The 25,521-nt window shown below is 34.0% G+C and overlaps 1 protein-coding gene across 1 annotated transcript in view; it reads left to right on the forward strand.

Moving 5' to 3' along the window:
• Positions 1 to 25,521, forward strand: part of LOC117102110 (sarcolemmal membrane-associated protein-like) — a 48,211-nt gene that overhangs the window by 2,141 nt on the left and 20,549 nt on the right. Inside the window, exons 2-12 of the mRNA XM_033242311.1 lie at positions 11,272 to 11,428; positions 14,435 to 14,501; positions 14,797 to 14,893; positions 19,590 to 19,757; positions 21,197 to 21,337; positions 21,804 to 22,110; positions 22,384 to 22,518; positions 22,904 to 23,044; positions 24,254 to 24,328; positions 24,839 to 24,898; positions 25,150 to 25,275. Coding sequence (XP_033098202.1) covers positions 11,272 to 11,428; positions 14,435 to 14,501; positions 14,797 to 14,893; positions 19,590 to 19,757; positions 21,197 to 21,337; positions 21,804 to 22,110; positions 22,384 to 22,518; positions 22,904 to 23,044; positions 24,254 to 24,328; positions 24,839 to 24,898; positions 25,150 to 25,275 — 1,474 coding nt within the window. The remainder of the gene's footprint in view (positions 1 to 11,271; positions 11,429 to 14,434; positions 14,502 to 14,796; positions 14,894 to 19,589; positions 19,758 to 21,196; positions 21,338 to 21,803; positions 22,111 to 22,383; positions 22,519 to 22,903; positions 23,045 to 24,253; positions 24,329 to 24,838; positions 24,899 to 25,149; positions 25,276 to 25,521) is intronic.

Genomic DNA, 25,521 nt, shown 5'->3' on the forward strand with positions numbered 1-25,521 from the left:
TAAACCATGGGCAAGGCCCATATGTGATTGCCCAGACGGATCCCATAAAGGAAAAATATGGGGTAGCCCATAAGACTTTTCCCAGATATTTTGCATATGGGCCCCATGTGGGATTGTTACCTGGGTACCGTTGCAAAAAAACGAAGGATGCATAAACATAGCAAAGGGGTTCGTTATTGGTCTGTCTCTTATACACATCTATTGGTAGTGGAATCCCGGAAGGTTTGTATTAATTAATTTTTTTTCTATTAAAAGTTGGAATGCTAAAATAATTCACGTCAGCTTGAATAGGAAGAGATCACAAATGAATCAACTCCTCATATAAGCATGGAGGAAATATATTAAGATGATAAGGCAGGCTGATATATTTTTTTTTTATAATTAATTTCACTATCTAGTGACGTAATACAGTAGACTATGTACAGTAGTACATAGGGTAGTCCTACACAATTCTTCATAATCCCATCATTCCATTTAAAATTAAATAAAATGTGATGTTTGGTTAAAATATACTTTACTTTACACGTTCTACTATTTAGGCCTACTAGAATAAACAAAAAGTAGGCCTATATTATATTTTCTACATACTGGTCAATTTTATTCAAAAATTATAAAGTTCAGCTCCCGGCTCAGCTAGTCGAAGTTTCGTTTTCATCACATAACAAAACAGTTTGATCATAGTACTCGTACGTTGTCAGCCAGACGCAAGACTTCAAGCCACGTGATGAAAACCAGCTCGTCAACGAGATATGAGGTCTTAGCCTGAGCTAAGCAAGTTGTGATTTTTAATCAAAATAAATTAACATTTGAAAAAAAATGTCTCACATCATCAAAACTGTGTTTGGAATATAGGCCTTTGTCAAAGCTCCCCCTCCTCCTCGGTGCACCGCACATGTGTCCTGTTTTACAACCTTGTGGGCCTACGTAGTTACACTCTGCTTATTTACATTGTACTTTCATATATCTCTAATATTTGATTTTAAATACCCTTTAAAACCGCCAAACTATATTCTTCACATATACATTCACAATCACAATGTTGCCTGTGTTGCACTGCGTATCCAGCGGATTCACTTAAATGATTGGACATATTCAGTGGCGTATCTAAGGGTGTGGGGGGGGGGACGAACTCCCCTCCAAAAAATAATCGACCCCAGTCGATCCCCCTCAAAAAGAAAATCTCGGGTCAGGCCTGTATGCAGCTTCAGCCAATTGGAGGGGGGATTTCAGGGCATGGGGTCCAGGGGCCCGCTTAAGGGCCCCGGTGGGGTCAAGGAGGCGAAGCCCTTGTGGGGGGCCCCTGAAGCATGTATATGGCATATTTATTTAAATACTTGCAGGGTCCTCCTCTAAATAATGATACATTAACTTCTTTTTCAACACAGGATTTCAAGACAGTTGTCAACAACACACAGCAAAAAAACATACAATGTAAATAAGTAAATTTGAACATTAATATTTATTATAACAACAAAAAGAATTTTTATTTCTGCTAACGTCCGCGTGTGTGTCAGGAAATTCCAACAAGCGCGAAAACTCCAATCTCGTTTTCCAGAAACAATTTAATGCCTCGTGATTGGTTAACAGCAGCTTGACAACAAGACCCTCATAAATATTCACGCTTCGCACTCTCTGATGATCACACACTTACTGCACGATCTCTGCTGGGATTTTAAGAAAAATAAAATTCTGAGTTATATACCATTGCAAAAAAACGAAGGATGCATACACATAGCAAAGGGGTTCGTTATTGGTAGGGTGGGGGTTCAGACGAATCCACAGGAACCCCCTCGCTACGGGCCTGCGGGTAGATAAAAATCACCTAAAATTACTCATTTTGCGAGTTAGGGCCCCCACCTAATCGTCGAGCCATCCTCCCCCCTTTTTTTTATTTTTTTATTTCAAGACTCATACACCACTGGACATAATTTAAAATATCTTCATTACAGTACTGGAATGTGTACCGTATTTATTTGTAAAATTGTGCGATTCTTCATTTAAACAAAAACATCGTTTCGTTTTGCATTCAAAACACCGTTTCGTTTTGCATTCATTTATATTCGTCAGTATAGTGTAAATCAGTCTGTATATTATTGTCATACATATAAAAGGAGTATAATATAGACCCTACCAATGATGTATTTCTAGCTATAATAATAAGTCAGTATTCAAATTTGTATCACTATATAAAGATCAATAAGAATATATATACTGTATAACAGCCAAAGTACAGGACGGGGGGGGGGGGGCAATGCCCTAGCAACGTTGTTCGCATGCTGCCAGTCAATGCCCTTTGCAAATCCTCTTCTGCAAGTAAACACCACGTGATTTACATCGCATATCTCCTCTGTGGTAGTGTGACTAGGCCTAGGTCCTCAGCATTACGGAAATTCGACTTCTTATAATCAACAAAATTCCATCCCTCAATATTAATTTCTATGTGTGGAGAAACATTATTAGCTGAATACAAATAAGTTTATCAGTATTATATAATTATTATACCACTGCAATATGTTTTGAATTGTTTAGGCGCCCCAATTAACTTTTTAACAAGGACATTAATAAGGTAGGTAGCCCTGCGGTGCGATAATAGGCCGAGGCCCTAGGCCTTTTTACTTCACTAATCCAGCTGGTCGAGGTGAAGACAGGTACTATGAATGATGATTCGGAAGGCTAAAGTGTGATAATTTTAATACAGAAATAAACGCCAAAATATATGCTTACGAACATTGGTTCGCGCGAGTTATGTTCATTGATATTGAACTTCAGGCCCGTATTTACCAATGTAGTGAGACGGCGATCTGCGGCGATATCCAGCCTAGCTATGTTGTACGAAGCACGCTGCGGGTGCGGTGTAACGCTCCCGATGCGTGTACAAACCCTAGGTTTTGCCTACGCGTAGTAAATGCTACGCATTTACTACGCGTAGACTACGTTAATCCTACGCGTAGCAAAAGTTGCAGTATTTTTTATCTGTACTGTAGCTACTTTCAAAGAAAGTTACTTGAATTGATTGTATTTTTTCTGGGAGGTACACACTAATAAGGGGTAATTTTGCCATGCTGTTTGATAATGTTATCAATAAATGCTGTAGGCATACTGATAGTACACAAGTGCAAGTCAAAAAAGAGGAGAAAACGAAAAGATCTTGATTAATTTTAAAAGGAATGGATAGGCTAGATTAAACATTGTGCGACTATATATTGATATATTTCAAATGAGCATAACATTAACAGTGTATTGTTTAGAACCATGAAACCTATATTCTAGTACACATTTGTATGCTTATTTAATTCATGACATCTGTTAAGGGACAGAGTGGTTAGTTAGTATGATATTTTGCACCAAAAAATGACTCGAGTGCAAGAATTGCATAGTAACATATATTTTAAATATGAGCACAATATTATCAGTGTACTACTGCCTATAGCCATAAAACCTTTAATTCTAGAAAAACTTTTGTGCTTATTTCAGTCACGTAGTCTGGTAAGGAACACAGTCTTTAATTAGTAAGATATTGTACCGACCCAAGAATTGTGAAATAACAGTGCTTTTCACCATTCTCGCACAAGAGCCACTTTTGGGGGCCCAATATCTTAATAATTAAACATTATGTCCCTTACCACCAGAGTGCATGACTGAAATAAGCACAAAAGGTTGTTTTTGAAGTAAAAGTTTCATGGCTCTAGACAGTACAATGCTCATTTAAATTCAATGTCACACAATGTTATTGCTCGATTGTTGCACTTGGGCCATTTTTGGGGCAAACTATCTTACTAACTATTATAGATAGTAAGATAAAAGACTGTATCCCTTAACAAACTGCATGAATTAAATAAGTGTACAAATATACTAGAATATAAGGCTACATAGTTCTGAACTGTACACTGTTAATGTTATACTCATTTTAAATATCAAAATAGTCGCACAATGTTATAGTGCAATTTTGCACTTGGGCCATTTTTGGGGCAAAATATCTTGCTAATTAAACAATGCACCCCTTTAACAAACTGCATAACTGCAATCAGCACAAAACGTTGTCTTAAAATGAAAGGTTTCATGCCTCTAGACCGTTCACAGATAATATTATGCTCATTTGAAATCAATCGTAACACAATTTTATTGCACAATTTTTGCACTTGGGCCATTTTTGGGGCATAATATCTTACTAATTAAATAATTTATCCCTTTAACAGACTGCATAACTGAAATCAGCACAAAAAGTTGTCCTAGAATGAAAGGTTTCACGGCTCTAGACAGTACACGGATAATATTATGCTCATTTGAAATCAACAGTAAATACAATTTTATTACGCAATTCTTGCACTTGGGCCATTCTTGGGGGGACATATCTTACTAATGAAACACTATATCCCTTAATGAACTGCATGCCTGAAATAAGCACATAAAGTTGTTTTAGAATTATAAGTTTCAAGGGTCTAGGCAGATTATTTTTAATATTATCGTTATTCAAAAATTAATTTTATCACATTACGCACTGATACTGTCGCAAATTGAAAAATATACCCCTTTTCAAATCGCTTTCTAAACATGAAGGGATAAAGACACCAAGCTGATATTTGAAACATCTGATCATCATATATAAATTAATTAATGGTGCAAGTTTTAACAACAAGCGTACTTGCCCACAGGGTCAAAGGTCACCATGAAAACGAGGCATTTTTGTGCATTTTTTGTCCCGAATGACCTTTTGACCTACGATTACCCCCTAAAATGATAAGTTAAAAATGCGGAATTTTTTGTGGTGAAACATTAACTATATATTAATAATTTGGTGCATAAGACCCATTTAATAACTGATTTGGGTATTTTAATGGGGTCTAAAAATGGAAGAAAAATTACGCAACCAAATAAGTTAGGGTCTTTACAAACCAATATTTTCGTAACGGGGTCCGGTATACCAAAGATATAGCTAATTGAAAATGCAACTTTACAAATATGTCATAATTGATAGCTAAAAAGGGGTATGACCCTAAAATTTCAAATGGCCGTAACTTCTAAACGACTTGGAATTGGCAAGTCAAATTTTGGGTTTGTTCGTCAGACATGTTGATGCACATTATATCCGAGTTTCAAGAAAATCTGAGACGGTACCCAGCCATGATTTTCTGAAAATTTGTTGAGTTGGCACGGAATGACCCATAATGTAGATTACTTATTCTTACATTTTCAATTTATTTTTGATTTAAAAAAAAAGACCCGGTAGGAACAGCCTGCTAATTCGGTGGAAAACCTTTCTAAGTGAAAGACAAATTTACCTTTTAAAGAACAATTGTTAGGGAATAATTTTTTTTAAAATTTTGACATGAAACCGTCAGATAAAATATAGTAAAACCTGGATTACAGTATGTTTAAATGTGATACATTCTTTTTATTTTTCACATTATTCTTGAAAATCTTATTTACGTTCATTGGTTAACTTGGTAACTTCATATTCTGTTAATAATTTTAGTGGACATTAGTGGCTTTTGCTAAAGTGGTGCAGCTACCTTCAACTGTACTGTACTAACGTAATTTGAATAATGAATTTTTACAGTACTTGTGTTGCTTTTGCTGTGTGACAACTCATCATACAAAAATTGTTATTAATATTGTATTTGACATACTGACAAAGTACCCTTCTAAAGTATATTTACAGAATTCTGCACATAAAACTTTTATTTCTTTACCACTTGCTGAACCTTTGAGGCGAGATAAATTATTTATACTAGAGGAAAGAGGAATTCTTAGCAAAGTTGATTACAGAAATATTCCTTAAGACTTAATGGATGTTGAATGATGATATCAAGATGTTAAAGAAAGTTATGATTTTCAAGAAGCGACTAAAAACCTTGCTGTTTGAGCGCCATTGAACATATATGGATATTCGGCGCTATACAAGTTTTGTGATTGATTGATTGAGAGACTGATGTCGTACAGTAGTTTTGGGGTGTTCAAATTAAAGTATTTGTTTGATAAAAGGCTTTTTTTTCAAGGTTTCTATTGGTATTCTATCAACTCATTTGTTATTTGATATACAGTACTTAAATTCTGCCAACATATTTTCAATGTATACTCTATAGGCTTGATCTCATAGCCTTAAGTGTTTGTTACTGTACAAGATGAGCGGCTTCCAAGAAGATTATTTTAATAGTCTTCTCATTTCTGGAGACTTTCACTGGACTAAGTATCCTTTACACTGAATTTTGTGTATTGAAGTTCTATTGAAATTATTTTTAATTAGATTTCTTTCCTCATTACATGCATGGTAGGCTACTCATAGTATTTGGCATACTCATATAGTTTAGTTCTTTAATTTGTTTATTTTCTTTGACAAAAAACATTGTTATATGCCCATAGTCATGATATGCCTATAGGCCTACGTAAATATATTATGTATAGAGCCTATGGTCATGTTATATTGTCATGACCATATTCAGGCATATCACATGTTTTTGTCAAAGAATATTTGATAGCTTGGACCGGCCTTTATTAGACATGATATTATGCAGGATTTGATCCCAGGACACTGGGAATGCTTTCTCACTACCACCGCTCAGTGCTGCTAATGTCAATTTACATCTTATTCGTAGATGTGGAGTATTGTCCAATAGCCCCACATATATTATTTTACTGTTTAATGTGAATACATTAATATTCCATCCATTGCATTGCTAGTAGCCAGTGTACTGTAGCTGGAATTTGCAATCAACATTACTGTCATGCTTCCACTGCAACCAAGCAGACGCTAGGCAAGACCTTGTTTGTTATACCATAAATTATTTGACTCATTTTACTGAAGATCTGAATCTTTTTAAATTATTTTTTAAACCTCTACTGCTCGTGTGTGTGCAATTAGACACTTTTCTATTCCCTTCTGTAAGTTGTGATAAGAGTAAATCTGGTTGGTTGGATTCGATGTCGAATGAATAAAACATGTAGGCTGCTGGCACCTTGACCTCTGATGATTAGTGCCTATCAAAAATGTTTATAAAAACGTATGCAATAATAACAAAATGCTTATTATTGTAGATTTTCTGTATATATTTCAGCCTCTCCGAGTTTCTTTCCTATTCTTCTTTTTTTATTCTTCTAAATTTTGCATTTTTTAATGCACAATGAACAGACTATAATTACACATACTGTACATTCATTATGATAAGCTTATTTATAAATGTACACCTTTTCATGTTTTACAGTTAGATTCTATGTATACAGAAGTACAGTATGTCCTTGTTCCAACCCTTTAATGTATTACTATTGGAGAGGCTTATCTTCATAAGACTTCTACAAATGGATACCTTGTTTGCAGCAAGAAATCAAGCTGTCTTTACCAAGTATCGCTCATATATTTTATTCGTGTGGGAAGTCCTTAACTTTGTAATACCCCTTTTACACTATCAGCGGAAATATGGAAAAAATGCTTTTCTGTATTATCACAAAGTTGTCATCTACAGAGGGGCTACAGTATATACTGTAATATCAGATTTAATTTCTAAATGAATTTAAATTGTATTCAGCTAAATTACTTGTAGCTAGGTTTGTATTTATTTAAATTTTGGTGATTCACTACTGTATGTAGTGTAATATGTGACCTACATTGACTGTTTGACAATTAATAAAAAGTTATGATACTATAAAATAGCTTCTCGTCAGTATCACAGTAGCAGTCAGCATACATTTTAGCATAATATAAAGAAGGTATATGATGGTGGTCCCTGAATGTTTGTCAAATGCGGAACTCCTATTCTAGTGAGTGATCCCTTAACAATTCTTTAATAGGGATTATTAACAATTTGTTTACTGTATTTCTTGCTCAAAATAATATGTGGCAAAGACAAGCCAAACCAGTCACTAAAGAATCATTTAAATCCGACATTTCGTTATGAAGTTAGAAGCTTTTAAACATACAGCTGTTTAAAGAGCAATATTTGATAAATCGACCTTCAAAGTTTATGATTTTGGGCATTTTAGGCAGAAACCATCATCAAATTGTTAAAAAATGTTGTTTTAACATTGAAAATGGGGAAAATAACAGCATGATGTATAGATATATAAAAGTTAGTTTAGTTCAATAAAATAGATTTCACAAATTTTGACATTTCAGCATGTTTTGACCATTATCTCTGAAACATGATTTGTGACGAGTGACTGGTTTGTCATTGTGTTTGCCACATATACAGTACAGGTGTATAAAGAATTGTTAATCATTAAATTTCTTGGCTATTAAATATTAAACTCAAAGTCAATGTAACAAAGAGCATTTAATATTTCATTATTTTCTCATATTTTTTTTATCTATTTAAAGCTGTTAGTGTCATTAATAAACATTGAAAAGGCTAACAAAAATATGAAAATATTTGAAACAAAAAAAGTTATCAATTATATGAGATTGTGGTAAAAATATAAATGAAATAATAGCTCACAAATATTTTAATTTGAAAATAATTAATGTATTTTTTAATCTTCAAAATTGTATAAAGTATAACTAATAGAAAAAAAATTACAATTGGCTAAGTATTTGGATTTGGATTTAATCGGTGTAAACACCAAGGATTGCCCACAAAAGTCTAGAACAAGACTTATTTCCAGTGAGGTCCTTCTGGTGGTGATTGGGCAGTACACCAGGAGACAATCCCCTACTCTTTTCCGAAGAGTGTACTGCATTCTTTAAAGTGCACATGGGCCATAATGCACACAGGACCAATGGCTTAAAAGTCTCATTCGAAAGACGGTGCGCTATTGTAACTTGTATTTCAGCCCTCTAGCTGAAACACAAGGCGAGGTAGCGATGGGACTAGAACTAGGGACCTTGAGATCTCAACGGTTCAGCGCACACACAGTGGCTACCAACAGATTAGCCGACTGAGCTAAGCTGCTCTCCGAAATTTCATAATTTTCCATCTTCACATTAGTCACTTAATTAAACTTCATCCAGATTTACAGTAACTACGGTATAATAATAGATAAAATTTACAATATAGTATTGCATAATTATCATTGGTGATTACAGTATAAGTTAGCAGTGCCATCAGCGAAATGAATAATAAGTATTTGATGTATTTTTTAATCCCCAAAATGTATTATAAGAAGAATAGAGAAAATTTACGCAACAGTATTGCATAATGTCATTGATGATTATAAGACAACTGTGCTAGAGTGATATGGTCTCCCTCTTTGCATTAATCACTCATTTAAGCTTCGACCAGATTTACAGTATTCAAAGAAAAGATATTAAAACAAAAGTTAAAGTTCAAGTTTGTGTATTTTGATTTGATTTATAATTCATTTCCTCAGTGAGTGAAAGTGTGAGAAAATTTTTCCCGAAGGCCCTTAGGCTTCCACAGTGAGGTGCCAGCACCACGGGTATATGTCTCCCCCCCCCCCAACTTGCCTACAATTTCTGAAATGTTTTAAAATATGAAAAATATGAACAAAACAGGTATATATATAGCACCTTTGTTGACTAAAAACGGTTTGTCTGATACATGAGATTGCGGTAAGTCCTTCAGTAGCTGTACAGTATATTCAACAGGTGATGAATTTAACAACATTATTCATTAATCATTGTGGTAGTTACATGCAGTACCGTCATCTTAATATTTGATCAATAGAAGTACGTCGGTAAAAAAAAAAATGATTATACTTCCCTGGAAAAATTACATATTAACTATACATAAAGCTTATGTGTATGGTTCAAATTTTTAATAATTATAGTTGCTTTGGTAACAAAGGGACAACATATATTATGGAAAATTTTAGAATATTAACATTGTGTAATTGACATCAAATATTGGATGTATGTTATTTATATTTAAATTTATATAATAATTTAAATCTACATTATTAAACCTTACATTGTTACAGCAGACGTTGTATAACAGCAATGGAGAATTATATAACAGGCGACAAAATGTCAATAGACCCTTTTTTGTAGTAACCATTAAATAAGTACATTAAGTTTACTACTGTATAACAAATATCCTTTACAATAATGAATATCCTAGATCTGTCTGAGTAGGATTTAATAGGGTGATATGTTCTTGATCTGTTAAAATGTAATTCTTTGTGCACTGGTAGTCTATGTAGACATTAACAGATCAATTTCCTTGAAAGCACGAGTACAGTACTACAGTGAGATATCGTTGATGTTAACATAATCACCTATTTGCTCTACAGGCTGATTAAATAACAAATGTCCATCTTATTGCTCAGAATTACTTGCAAGAACTATACCAGAAGAAGAGTAATATTGTATTTTGCTAAATAAAGAGAGAAAGATTTGCTATGACCTACTGTAGGTCAAATTGCTGGAATTGCTGTTTTTTTTATTTATATTTTAGCGTCAAATGTATATAATTTGATCGTGATAATGTTCATATTGAGCATTCTAAGCCTGTGGATAATAGACCTACTGATATGTTGCGGTTTATAGCTAAGCCGGGCATGCACTGAATGGTCATCGGCCATCGACCAACACAATTTCATAGAATATGCAATGCGTCAAGGCATACACTACAGATTTTTTTTTTAAATGGCAATGCACAAATGACGCCATATTGTCAAGCGCTTGTCGGCCGTCAGACGTACGACAGATGCACGACAGTTGTACAGTATGACCTAATGTGAGCCCAGATTTATAGTACCATGTGTTCAGTAATCCCACAATTTTTAAGCATGTTTGAATAAGCATTTATACTGAGTACTTTTGTCAGAAAAGTTTTCATTAAATAGGGCAGTTTTTTTTTTTTTTGTGGCAAACAGCTAAGTTTATGATTATGAATTTGTTTCAGTGTCAGGATAAAAAATTATCATCAATGTTTCCATTCTTTTTTTTTTTGTACCTAATAAATGTTTTGTATGACAGGCTGAGTGTGGAGTTGTGTAAGCCACCTGTCTTATAAAATACCTTATAATACACAGACTTATCAGGGAGATTGATGGTAAAAAGGTCAAATAGTTGGCAATGATGTTTTGGAATTTATATACTTCCTTTCCATACTGTAACTTCCAACTCTGGAATTGATTGACTACAGTATTTCTGAAAGATACATAACAAAACTAATTAATCATATTATCACATATATTACTATATTCAGTTCAAACATAAGGTTTAAAAAATATATTTAACTATTATTAATAATTATAACAGAAAATTGTTATAATTTGACAGTGTTACCTATTCCATATTTTATTTATTTTCCAATGTTTAAAATACATTTTTATGAAGTAGAAATATTTTACTAATTATTGTTATTTTTTATATTGTAGTTTTACCTGCAGGATACCAAGAGCAGCAATGGTACATTTGTGAACAACCAACGTCTCAGTAAAGGCTCGGAAGAAAGTTTACCGAAAGAGATAAATTCCGGCGACATTATACAATTTGGAGTAGATGTCATGGAGAATAAAGGAGCAAGGGGAGTCAGTAAGTATGATAATGTATGTTAGACAAGTTGTATAGTACCAACAAGGCTCTTGACTTTATTACTGCAAGTCATTGGATCAATCACATAATATAGAACACATTCTCCATCCTGTGGGGAATTCCATGTTATTTGTTTTTTTGTTTGGTATATAGTGTTTTGTATAATCCTTTTGATTACAAAGCGCTTTGTTTTCCCTGTACAATGGATCCACATGCTTACAGCTATCTTGGTTTCCTGCGTATCAGTCCCCGACGCAATCGGGAAGGCTCCACGATTTATCAACCAATTGGCTATCTGTGATAGCGTGTAGTGATTGTATTGTATGGAAACCAAGCTTAAGTGTTGCTGCCATATTGGCACAGTAGCAGGCAACCGCACCAAATACCCATACTCCTGCGTGGAGAGAAGCATCACAGATAAAGTGACTTGTTCAAGCACAAAATAGCGAACTAGGCACAGCAACTACGAGGTTGGGAAACCAAACCGTTCCCTGCTGTACCAAACACCTCTCACAAATGTTGCAGTGTTCAGCGCATTTCGTGTTTGAACCTAGTAGGTACCCACTTGTACTCCTGGGTGAAGAGAGACAACCATACACAGACACCAGCATTGTGCACAGTGAGGGATTGAACCGCAACTGCTGTGCCATACCTCTCATATATTATCGCCACTTGCTAACTCACTCACTCATTTACAGTCATCTATACTATTAGTCACTCACTATTAAGTAACACACATACTGTACTGCTGTATCAGTGCACAATTTATTACACTCAAACCAGACATTCTAACCCCCAATCATTCAAAAAGAGGATCTGTATCATTCTAGAATGCGTGACATTACTGTATGTTCAAACACGAATCTTTGGGGTGGGGTAGTATCACCTTGAAGCCAATGTTAATACATAATCTTATTAGTCCAATAATTACAATGATTTCTTCAAAATTAGCTTATACCCCTATTCGGACCTACACAACATTTGTTGTGATTCATTGTGATCGGATTTTGTGGTATTTGGGAGTAATAAAGATTGTAGCACCCAATCGCAACAAGTAACAATTGCGATATCGATTACTTATTGACTACTACTGTATTGTTGAGCTTCCACGCGCAATTATACTTTGCGATTGGGTGTCGCAATTGCTGCAACCGATCACAATGCGATGCTAGTCTTAATGGGGTATAAGTGTTTTCTCTTGGGGATTCCATCTTGGACATCCATCTGAGGACCCAGTCATCCATTGCACTGCAAATATTTATCTTATTTTTTTCCTCAAGAGCCACCTTTGTATGTATCTTGGAATGAATGCACTAGAGTGGCAGCAGATGGGGATTCTTTGGAGATTGTGTGTTTTATTATTTTATTTTTTACGAACATTCTTAATTTTGTGTGGAAGTGCCTAGAAGCTACTATATTGCTGCATAGTACTATATAAATGTAACTATTGTTATTTATAATGTAATTAGTAGTTCATAGTGTATACTATATGAATACACTATAAATAATTCCCACATTATCTGTAGGGTGCAGCATATTATAATGAATAATTTAACCGCGAGTCAACCAAAGGTCATGATAAGCCACTGTATCAATATATTATTTATCATCTACTGTATTTTCTCTATTCAGTTTTAAGTATCTACCTTGTTAAAACAATCTGCTTAATATATGAAAGGATTTTGTAATTATTCCAAATAAAAAAAATTTGAATGTAGTATTATTTTCCCTCATAGTAGTCTCACATAATTTACGTACGTAGGCTACGCTACATCACAGTACTATGCATGTTATGTTGAGCAAGTGGCCTTTGTGAGAATCATTCATTTATACAAAGACTGGTAGTGATGATTAATTAGACATGCAAGGCAATTGTGTTAGATATTATTAAGCAAGTCTTGCAACATCCTTCTTATGTACTGTAGATATATTTTCAATTATGAATTTAATTATTTTAAAAAAATTCTGAGTATCATCATTATTTATATTTTCACTAATTGCAGGTTTATTCCGTGGATTATTGTCAGATATTATTTTTATAACTTTGCTCTAATGCAGATTTTTATTTACTGTATTTATTCGAATAAACACGCTGATTGTTGAGAGGGGTTTTGGGGCGGGTGATTATTCGAGGGAGGCGTTTATTATTTTTGTTGTAAAATGGATAAGTATACTCAAGTAAATGCCACTTAATATTCTTACTGTAAAATGTGCAACTGCAACACATAATTACTCTATTGCCAAAATTTGTTGTTGTGTGATTATAAAGACTTCAATATTGATCCCAACCAGCTTAGAAAAAATGTAATTCTACTGGAGTAAACAGTAATAGAATGAGTTTAGAATGATGTTGATTCCATTTAGTTTTGTTTGCAGTTATTTTGGAGGCGTTTAAAATTGAAGGAAAAATAAACAAGGCCTTTTAGAGGGGGGGAGTTTATTCAAATAAATGGTATTTCAAAATTCAATTTGATTTTCAGGATATACTGTATCAATATATGGAATTGAACAGAGGCCTACAGTAGTTCAGACTAGGTGGATAAATCCGGCTCAACTCACCGGGTTTATCCACCTGCCAGTCTGAACTAGGTGGCTTATCTCAAGCCGGGCTGTGTTCCTATAGTAACTAGGCCTGGCGCGCCACCGTGTTTAACTTTTCTAAGCCGGTCTTTAAACGTTGTGGGGGGGTCTTGCATTGACTTCGGGTAACAAAATGACCAATCAGCATTCAATTACGTACGCTGTGAGCGAGTGTACATTCTGCAAGTAATGTTTTGAAACACGTTTCCTGGTTATGGTTCATTGTTATGCAAATTCTTGCCTGGTTAAACCCACTAGTCTGAACGCCCGGCAAAGTTAAGCCAGGCTTAACGTTGAGTCGGGCTTAACTCAAGCCTGGCTTATCTCCAAGTTTGAACGTAGCCTAACAGTATTAGCAAATGTTTAAACTGCAAAAAAATGCATTTGACACCTGTATGTTAATTGCAAATTTTATTAATTTCACAGTTACCCATGGCTGCATTGTAGCCACTCTGACACTGTATCTCCCAGATGGCAGGGAAGCTATACGTAGGTAAGCATTTTCTAACCCTTGAAGGTTATTTAATTATTAATTTCCATCAATGAATTTAAATGGAGATAGTATTACACTACATAATTGTTACTATTGTACACAAAAAAGAAGAATAAAGAAGATAAAAATTTTTAACGCCAGGCTGATTTTTCTGAGACACAAACACAGTGTTTGTTGGAAAACTCTGGAACACGTTTAATGATAAGACATATTTTGGAATATTTTTATATGTATATTTTTTTTTTCATCCTGAGCCAGTTTTTACATAATTTTAAATTTCTGTTTGTCATTATAGTCCAAATGTGATAGCAGTAAATCCCTACAGTGAGCTGACCCTAGCCAACAGTACTGTCAAATCTCAGGACCTTTTTCAAATTGCAGAGTATCTGAAGGTAAGTCCTGTGAAAGTAAGTGGCTATGCTTTCGGTTTCCAGGATCCTAGGCCAGTTGATCTTTTGGGATTGTTGATCAAACTTACTACGACCAATCAGAATGCGTTATTAACACTCTAACCGCTTAGGTTTTGAATAGTGTCAGCCACCGCCAGCCTCATTAGCAAATGTTAACACTTTTCTTAAGCTTGTTGAGAGTGCGTACTGTATGTGATCAGATTGACATGTAGTGAATACTACAAGAGCTACAAACATTTTGGCTTTACAATGGTACCAAACACTTTATTCTTTGTGCCCAGTAACAGTAAAACGAAAATGACTGACTTTTGGAGATTTACGCAATTTCGCACAATGGAGCCTAGATAATCGCGATTTCGTGAAAGTAAAGCAATACCACACTACGCTAATGTAAACAAACAAATATTGAAATAATTACGGTCCAGACGGAATATAGTGTTCAAATTGTTGGTACTTGTCGGTAATTAGCCCATCTGTGGGATTCTGTGAAAAAGCCTAAAACATGGAGATCTTCATGTTTGGTGGTCAAGCATTGCGTTACCAAACTCGGAGATCTACGTATTTGGCAGGCAGAGTGTTAATAGGGTCAGGAACAAAAGTAGAGGGTTTATGTACGTTTACACTGTCGTTTTGTGGGATTCTTGCAAAAGTATCCAATAGGCAGTGGGTCCATGAATTCTACAGTACATTTTCTCGTAGGTTTCAACATCCTAGCTTCAATTCCACCAATTTTTTTCTTACAGGTTACTGGGTCCCAATCTATTTCTTTTTTCATAGGCTTAGGGTTTTTTTTGTAAATTACCAGTAATCAAATTCTATACTTGTTTCAGAAACCTAGTTTTTACACTTCTCATGCTTTGTGTTGTGATTATTGGTCTAATTTTATGTTTTTCATAGACTGGGCTTTCAAAATATGTTTATTTCTATGTTTCTCCATGGTTTTTGGTTACCATTATCCATTGGACTTCCAATCAGAAGATTGAGGGTTCGAGACAGATGTTTGTTAAACTGCTTGTGTCCTTGGCAAGACACTTTATGTGCATTTGCCTCGCTTCACCCAGGAGAATAAAAGGGTACCTAGTAGGAGGTGAGTTATTTGGAATGAAATTAGTAGTGTTGATTGCACACACAACTAGGAATACTCCTCAGGGAGTGGAGAGGGTTACAGTTGTGTATGATTGATTCTGTACCCAATGACCTAGGAAAAAAAGTGACTTGAGCAATATATAAATCCTCATCATCAATAGTGTTCTGCTAGAAGGCAGGTCCCACAAGAAGTTCTATTCCATCCAGTATTCTCTGTCCTCTGCATCCTTTTTCAACTCGTGGTAACTCTTTCCATTCTGGATATCATCAAGCAGCATTATTCTTTTCCTTCCTCTTGGTCTTTTTCCTTCTACTCTACCTTCTGTTACATCCTTCAAAAGGCTGTTGTGCCGCAATATGTGACTGATCCATCTCTTTTTCCTTTTATTTTGTTTATTTCAACCATCTTTAAAGAGGGTAACCCTTCCAGTTTAGCCCAGTAGGTTAACTGATATTCAGGGATATTCTTTAATAAAATCAAAGAACAGTACAAACAACATCATTACAACATAATAATAATAATAATAATAATAATAATAATAATAATAATAATAATTATTATTATTTGTAAATCCTATGAAATAATAAATAATAACTACAACATTATCTGACACATGCTTAAGAGTGAAGGGTTTACCCATGTCTTTCAAAGTCATGGCGTTTAGAGTTTCTTCGAAGTTAGGTACTGTTTAAATCCAGATTGTTATCGTTAATAATGTTAAACATTTTTATAGTACTCTCATATTTGGTAAATAAATCACTGTGTGAATGAGAAAATAAATTTAAACATTTAAATAAAAATAATATTTTCTATTTAAAAATTCTTTTTGTCCTGTTGAACCATCATTGCACAAAATCAGATTAGATTTACAGTTGTTTTTAGTGTTGTACAGCATTTTGAATTATGATATACAGTACACTAAGGAAATAAGAGACATAGCTCAGAATGTATTACAATGTACATAGATATATGTTTACATTAAAACTACCCATAGGATTTGAGGTTTACTACACAGTAGACTAATTTGATTTTTAAGAGAGCTCCACTGATTGGTCAAAACATAATTTTAATATTGACATTATCAATAGTGTGTGTTTTTCTCTAGATATAGATTTTTACTATTTCATTTTTTTTTTTGACTTGCCATCTTTTGAATTCAGTATATTTGTCTTGTTGATTCCCACAAGACTACATATTGACTAGGCAACTTGGAAAGCAGATGGCAAATACGCCAGAAAACATAGTTAATCAAGACACATGCAGTCATGTAGGAAAGCCAAAGGGAGTCTTGGAATTCAAAAATTGTTTTTACAGCTTGGGAAATTGTGTAAAACACCAGCTACATATGCTGTCAGTATTAATTTCTACATATTTTTTTGTTGTTAGAAAATCCATCTAAAAAGCCATATTCAATATGTTATAAAATAGTAGAGAGGAATTAAAGTGGAATAGAAGATTATTTTGATATCAAAAATTGCTATTTTGAACTTTGTCATCTCTGATGTAATCATAAAAATGTTCATTAAACTCTTTTTATACTGGATGGCATGCTAAATGCAAAGGCACTGATTTTCGTTGTGGTCCAGTTAGAGTAAAATCATAAAAATATAAAAGATAGGAAAATAAAACAAAAAGACTTAATTACTTTCATTCATTTATTCTTTTTCAATTGCTCACCAATTAAAGACATTTTCTCATGCTGTGTATTTCCAAAGCCGCATTAAATCAATCAGTAGTCAAGATCAATGAAGTAAAATCAACTATAAGCAATTTTAGTTGCCTTGTGACATTAGAGTGAATTATGTCTGAATATTCTTAATGTTTTTTTTACATATTATTTTCATGTTTGATTATTCATGTACCGTATATATTCGCATATAAGTCAAAGCTTAATAAAACAGGGTGATGTTATATGCACAACATACAAATATTATATTTTTAAAATTATGTTCGTCTTATGTGCTGATCATCCGTAACACCCCATGCAATTTACTACTGCAATGAAGACACTAAATCTTAGTATGAATGAATGCAATTTTAACATTTAAAAGCTCATAAAATGGTATTATTTGGAAGATAAGCCATGCATTTGACTCCGTTATAGCCAGCTAGATGCAGTATATTAGGACCATAAGAAGCGGAAAAATTAGGAATTCCGACAATGAAACAGGGGGTCGTCTTATACGCCCGACATACAAAAATCATCCAAAAATCTTCTCAATCTCTGGAGTCATCTTATACGCGAGTATATACAGTATATTTTTTGTTATTTTTTATGTTATTGATATTGTTGTTTGTTAAACATATTAGTATGAAATCTCATCTGTGTTGGTATGTTGGGCAAATTGTTATAGTATTGAAAATATTTATGTTAATGTTATTATTTGGCAAAATTCCATGCTCTGTTGATGCACATATAAGCATCCCCTCGATAGATTTCAAGTCATAGTAATGTGATCGTTAATAATTGCTGCATGTTTTTTTGGGGGGATTTTAAATATTAATCTTGTTAGTTTTATTTTCATTATGATTTCTTATTTTGTTATAAAAGGTTTATATACAGCAAGTACCAAATGTGCTAAAAACAAGGGGGCTCACTGTGCTATCTCTACCACCAGAAACATTCAAAAATTGCAATGAAATCAATTATGTTATAGATAAAACTAACCTGACTGTTGCCGGCCACTCATTGCTACCGATGCAATTCTATGGGGAATGCAGTGTCATAATGCTTACCTAATAACTTGTTTTTAATGACGATCTGTTCAGACTTCCACCAACAATCAGGCGGCGTTGCGTGGTATAACGCTGACAGGGAGCGTAGTAGTTGGATCCGTCGGCCAATGGTCATATGACCGTCGTACGGCACAGTGAGTGTTGGGCTTTACTACTACAGTACTTGAAGACTTTGAAGAACACCACAAGTTTTAGCTAAATATATCTACTGTATACTCCCGTATAAGACAAGGCTTAAAATAGCAAATTACAATCGAAATACAGGGGGTCGTCTTATACGCACGACATACAAAACATGTTTGTGCAGATCGTCCGTAACACGCGAATTTACTAAGTAGTAGCAGTACTGCAATGAATCCACCTTAATATTGTTAGTATGAGTGAACGCAATTTTAAATATACGGGGAAGTAAGATTTTATGAATATTTAAAAACTCATAAAATAATATTTGGAAGATTAGCCTTGAATTTGACTCCGTTTTAGCCAGTTAAATGCAGTATCAAGACATTAAAAAGCAGAAAAAGTATGAATTCAACAATGAAACCGGGGGTGGGGGGTCTTATACTATATGCCTGACATACAAAAATAGTCAAAAAAATCTTCTCAAACTCAGGGGTCATCTTATACGTAGGTCGCCTTATATGCAAGTATATACATTAGTATAATTTGCAAGTATCTCAGTATTATTCAAATCGGTTTTTTTATGTTTGTTTGTTAAATTTGGGCAATAAATTATATTCCGATGATGTAAATTGTACTTAGTCATTTTGGCTTCATACAAGTTCCTTTTCATATTTCGAAATGTATAAAGCCAGAAATTTTTTTTTTTTAAATATTTTGTTATTTTGTGTGCAGGAAGCTTTACACAGGGAACAGATGTTGGAGCAGAAATTAGTGATGCTACAGAGAGTGGTGAGGAACACTCAAGACGCATCGGAGAGCAGTTGGCAGGCTCTCATCGATGAAGAGCGATTACTATCACGTTTAGAGTTGCTTGAAAACCAGCTATATGTCTACTCCAAGGTATAAGGAAATCAATATTTTAAAGCTGAAATTTTAACGATGCAATAAATATTTAATGGTTTATGATTTCTCTAAAATGATATGGAGAATGAAAAGAAATTATATAATTTAATTTTTTTTTTCATTGGGATGTATGTATTTTAATCCGCATCAGTGATACATTGCAATCAAATCAAAGTAAAATGATTAAAAAAAAATCAAAATACATAAAATACATACAAGATAATATCATTAGTTTTAAATTTTAACTATAAGGTCAATTATATACCATTTTACAGATTGGTATAAAATTATATAATAATTAACAAAAATATGCATGCAGTCTTGAGATTGTTATCTCCATCAGATCAAAGCATATTTCCAAGAGTTATTTTACAAAGGATTTCCAAAATTTCTAAAATATATTATATAAATGGGGTTTTGAGGAGAAGCAATGAACAACAAGTTATTTTGGTATTTTTTGGTAAATTTTTTTAAACTTTCACCATCTCAAATTGTACTGTACATCATATGCGATAAAAAAAAACCCCACTAAACATAAGCTCTCTGGAATCAAAGCAATTTAAAAAATAATAGAGAAATATATTTTTTTCCAATATATCAATATAATGATTAGAAGTAGATTTTATTCTGATATATATTATTGGCAGTCCTTATCAGCTCTCAGAATATTTAGTGAATAATTATCAAACATGTACACATTATCATTATCAAATACAAAAGCATTGGCTAATGGCCAAGAACCATTTCCCTGTCCAATATTAGTTGTTTTTAATCGCTGTACTTGTTGAAACTAAAGACAGAAGTGTTGGCGATTGCTTCCTTAAATCTTAGTTTCCCAAAATCGGGAGTGACAACATTTTACTGCTAGTAAACTGATTACCATTCTCTTTGTTGTCCTTTCATGTTTTATTTGGTTTTGGTGAGACATTTTTTATGCCTTGTTTTTTGTACTTATTTTTTTAAAGATTATCGGAGGAGGGCGGAATAAAAATAAAATTTTGATTTTTTTTTATTTAGCAAATAGTTTGCCAAAATCATCCAGGCAGAGGAGAAAATAAAAATAAAATTGTATTGGTGAATGTAAAATACGATGATTAAATGCTTCAAATTTATGTAATTAGGAAGAAATATACATATCTTGTCTTTGGCGATTTCAAGGCAAAGGAGGGCGTAATAAAAATAAAGAACTACTTTTATTTTTTTCTGAAATTTGGAATTTTTCGTGGAGGCGGATGCGCAAATTTGCCAAAAATAAAATGTTATTATTATTTTATTGCATTCATAATTATCAACATTTGCAGTCAGGCGGGCTTGCTAAACAAGGTATAAAAATAGTCTCAAACATTGTTTTTCAATTGTATGTAATTGATATCCTGACTGCGGTTAACTGCACACAACCGTTATTTACTCTTTGCCAATTCTTGTGATAATTGTAGGCAAATACCGAGGATAAGATCAGGAAGGAAGTTGTTGCACTTCAGGAGGATAAATTCAACTACGAAAGCACAGCCAAGGATACCCTCAAGAGGGCGCTAGAGGAGAAACTTGAAGCTGTACAGAAACTAGCCAATGTAGAAGTAAGTCATTATCCATATTTAATATGTAATTTAAAGTGGAGTTGAATAGTTTGGTCAGTTAAAATGCTTGCCTTCTAATCCAAAGGTCATGGGTTAGATTCCTGTGATAGCAGGATTTGTTCTCACTGCTAAAACAACTCATAACTAAGCCCTGTAGAAATATCTACTAAGCAGTATAAAGAAGACCATCATCCGTTATACGCTTTCTAGATTTACCAAACAAGAAGATTAATAATTAAATCTGTAAACTGAATTAAAGGGTGTAACAGGCCATTCTAAATTCCTGTCAGTTGGTGTCTAGTGTTGTTCAACCAATGACCAATAGTGTTTACCGACACTAAAACTTCATTCCCGAAGGCACATAACCTGCCATAGTTATAACATAGATCACCTTTTATGGTAAAAATATGGTATAATTACTTATAAATTTGAAAACATACATAACAATATATAACTTTTCTCACAGAAATTATTAAGTAATTCTGAAGATGAACTAAGTAATGCTAAGGAAAATTACGATAAGTTGAAAGAAGAATTAAATGGTGTCTATGATAAACATGCAAACGTGTTGAAAACGTTGCAAGAACTCACAGAGAAAAACCAAGAGACTGATAATAAGCACAAAGAGGACATACAAAAAGTGAATCTTGAAAAAGTTGAACTGGAAAAAAGAATAAGAGAACTAATTAAAGAAGGAAACATGTTAGAGGTGAAAATTGAAGAGTTGGAGGCAGAGAATGACTTCACTCGGGAACAGCTTGCAGCATTACAATGTAAGTCTCACAGCTTTTCGTGTTTGATATTTTGCCATTCTAGAAAGCCTACTTGGTTTGTAATTGTATGCATAGCTTTGGGTCATGGCAAAGAAGTTTCTTTAAATTCTGTGAATCGGACCTGTAACTCGGTTTTTATTTCATGTTTCTTTGCATTTTAATGAATCTTGGTACGGGCTGTGTGTTTCTTTAAATCCTATGAATCAGACCTATCACTCTGTTTTTAATTCATATTTCTTTGCATATATTTCTTTGCATTTTAATGAATCTTAGTACGGGCTGTCGAAACATCCCAGACACAAGAAATAAAGACAGATCTAGTGGAATCTAAGACAAATGGTACAAGTTCACCGACCCCTGTTGTCCCAACAGTTAATGGAAACCCAGATATGAATAATGATACATCAGGTAATAGTTAATTTCTTGAAAACCATTGTCATAATTACTTATTATCAACATGATTGTAAATTTCTTACTATTGTCATCCCCACTATTATTATTGTCATCTTGCCAACCATCCCGGTTATCAACCATTCTTATCATAGTTGCCATAATCATCAGCATCAACATCATCATCAATATTATGATCAATATTGTGATAATGGGCAAAGAACATTAATGAAATTAAAACTTCATATTCACTTTATGAAATCCATATTCCTATCCCATCATCATTAAAAGTATGCCTTTATTGAACATCTTTTGCATTACTGTAAATTCACATCTGGTAATATCATGATAGTATATATACAGTATTTCATATTTTATACATATTTTTCTCATGATTCAACAGAAATAGATCAAATCCTTGATGACTTTGATTTGCATCTAGACAATGAGGTGAAGAGGATGGATGATGATGACACAGACACGCCTAAAGACTCACCTGAAGACATGGATGATGATGACCTTATAACTATCATAGATGACAGATGTAAGTTATATATGCTGGTTATGGCGGTTACAGTGCTGTGGCCTATTGGTTATGGTGCTATAGCATTGTGATTATGTTGCTGTGGCATTGTGGTTATGGTACTGAAACCTGGTGGTTATAGTGCTGTGACCTAGTGGTTATGGTGTCGTTTCTTACTGGTTGTGCTGTAGCCTAGTGGTTATGGTGTCATTTCTTACTGGTTGTGCTGTGGCCTAGTGGTTATGGTGTCATTTCTTACTGGTTGTGCTGTAGCCTAGTGGTTATGGTGTCATTTCTTACTGGTTGTGCTGTGGCCTAGTGGTTATGGTGTCATTTCTTACTGGTTGTGCTGTAGCCTAGTGGTTATGGGGTTGTTTCTTACTGGTTATGGAGCTGTGGCCTAGTGTTTATGAGGTCGTTTCTTACTGGTTGTGGTGCTCTGGCCTAGTGGTTATGGTGTCATTTCTCACTGGTTGTGGTGCTGTGGCCTAGTGGTTATGGTGTCATTTCTTACTGGTTGTTGTGCTATGGCCTAGTGGTTATGGTGTCATTTCTCACTGGTTGTGATGCTGTGGCCTAGTGGTTATTGTGTCGTTTCTTACTGGTTGTGGTGCTGTGGCCTAGTGGTTATGGTGTCGTTTCTTACTGGTTGTGGTGCTGTGGCCTAGTGGTTATGGTGTCGTTTCTTACTGGTTATGGTGCTGTAGCCTAGTGGTCATGGTGTTGTTTCTTACTGGTTATGGTGCTGCCGTTTCTTACTGGTTATGGTGCTATGGCCTGGTGGCTATGTTGTTATATCTTGGTGGTTAAGGTACTGTGACCTAATACTTGTTGTGTATAACCAGTTAATTATCATGCTATGGCTTGATGGTTATTTTGTAAGTTGGCGGTTATGTTGCTACAATGTGGTGTCTGGTGCTGTAACCTGGTGGTTGTGGTGCTGTAGCTTAGTGGTTATGGTGCTGTATCCTTATGGTTAGTGTTTTATGTTGCTATAACCTGGCGGTTTATACTGTATGTTGCTGTAGCCTGGAGTTTGTGTTGCTATAACCATGCTGGGCTGGTATGTATGGTGCTTTAACCTAGAGTTTGGTGCTGTGCCCTTGTGGTTATGTTGCTATAACCTAGTGGTTAAATTGCTATAACCTTATAACCTAGTGGTTATGTTGTACCTGTTGTTATTTTCTTTGCGCTACAGTTGTGACAATATATTTATTAATTGATTTATAGATCGGCAAGAAGTTTTAGTGAATCAAAAGAACACAACACTACGACCTGTGGACCAAGCCACAAATAAAGACCAAAGTAAGTTTGGTTTATTAGCACTTACAAGCTACAGTAGATTATCACTGTCATGTATTTTCAACCACAGGTTTCTTAGACATGACAGATAATTACTGTCTTCCATTTTGTGATATTCACCGTTTACTTATTATTCAGCTAAACATGTACATTTACATTTAACAGTGAAATGAAAGAAAGATCAAATTAGACTAGCAACAAATTTTACAATATTACCTTAGTTGGTTAGGATTGATAATATGAATGGACACTCCTAACTGGAAAACCTGTCAATCTAGTATTAGGAAATAACACAGATATTGATATAAATAAAAATTAAACAAAATAAATAGCAAAACAAATTAAGAGATCAAATAAACTCCTAAAACTATCATAACACAAGGTGAAGTAAAATACAGAGGATTAAGTAAACTTTTAAAAAATCCCTCACTTCCCTACGTAGGGCATACTATGCCTGATTAAATTTGAAAGTTTGTTACTACTTATTTTGATTTTCTTTTCTTTTATTTTCAGAATATGATGATAAAAATCACATAGCAGACACTACCCAGGAGGAAATTACAAAATACAAAGGTAACAGAATTTTGAACTGTAAAGTTCATGTTATATACCTGTGATTTGCCATATTATAATAATTATTATGGAATGCACTACCACATGTATTAAAAGAATCTAGAAATAGAAAATAAAATTTATAATCAATTAAATAAAAATTAAGATATGACGTTTTAAAATGCTCTTAATTTTTACTTCTCTTACATGTATATACCGTAATTAATATTTTGACTTTGTTTACCTTTATTCATTCCTTTTATTGTCTGTAGCTGAAATATTAGCCTCTGAATCCAGAGTAAAAGAGAAGCAGGATAAGATTGATCAACTAACTGCAACATTACAGAGACTTAAAATAGAATCTATTGAAAGTATAACAGAATGTAATGCACTGAAAGGTAAGTACTAGGGTTGTTATTAACCAAGGGTTTATCCAGAAAAACGAAATAGGGCTGTCCAAGATATGCTTTAGTTTAATGAAACATTTGAAAGATTTCGAAGAATATAAAGAATTTGCTAAAGTAGACCAAGCCCAACTAAACTAGACGGAGTTGAGTAGGCCAAGCTGTCATGGTTAAAGTGGCCGCTCTTAAATAATTGTTGGCCATCCAAAAGACAGCCAGATGGTTCGCTGGTTAAGCCCT

Source organism: Anneissia japonica, unplaced genomic scaffold, assembly GCF_011630105.1.
Source record: "Anneissia japonica isolate Jap-2015-1 unplaced genomic scaffold, ASM1163010v1 scaffold171446_len717541_cov154, whole genome shotgun sequence".
NCBI classification, from domain to species: Eukaryota; Metazoa; Echinodermata; class Crinoidea; order Comatulida; family Comatulidae; genus Anneissia; species Anneissia japonica.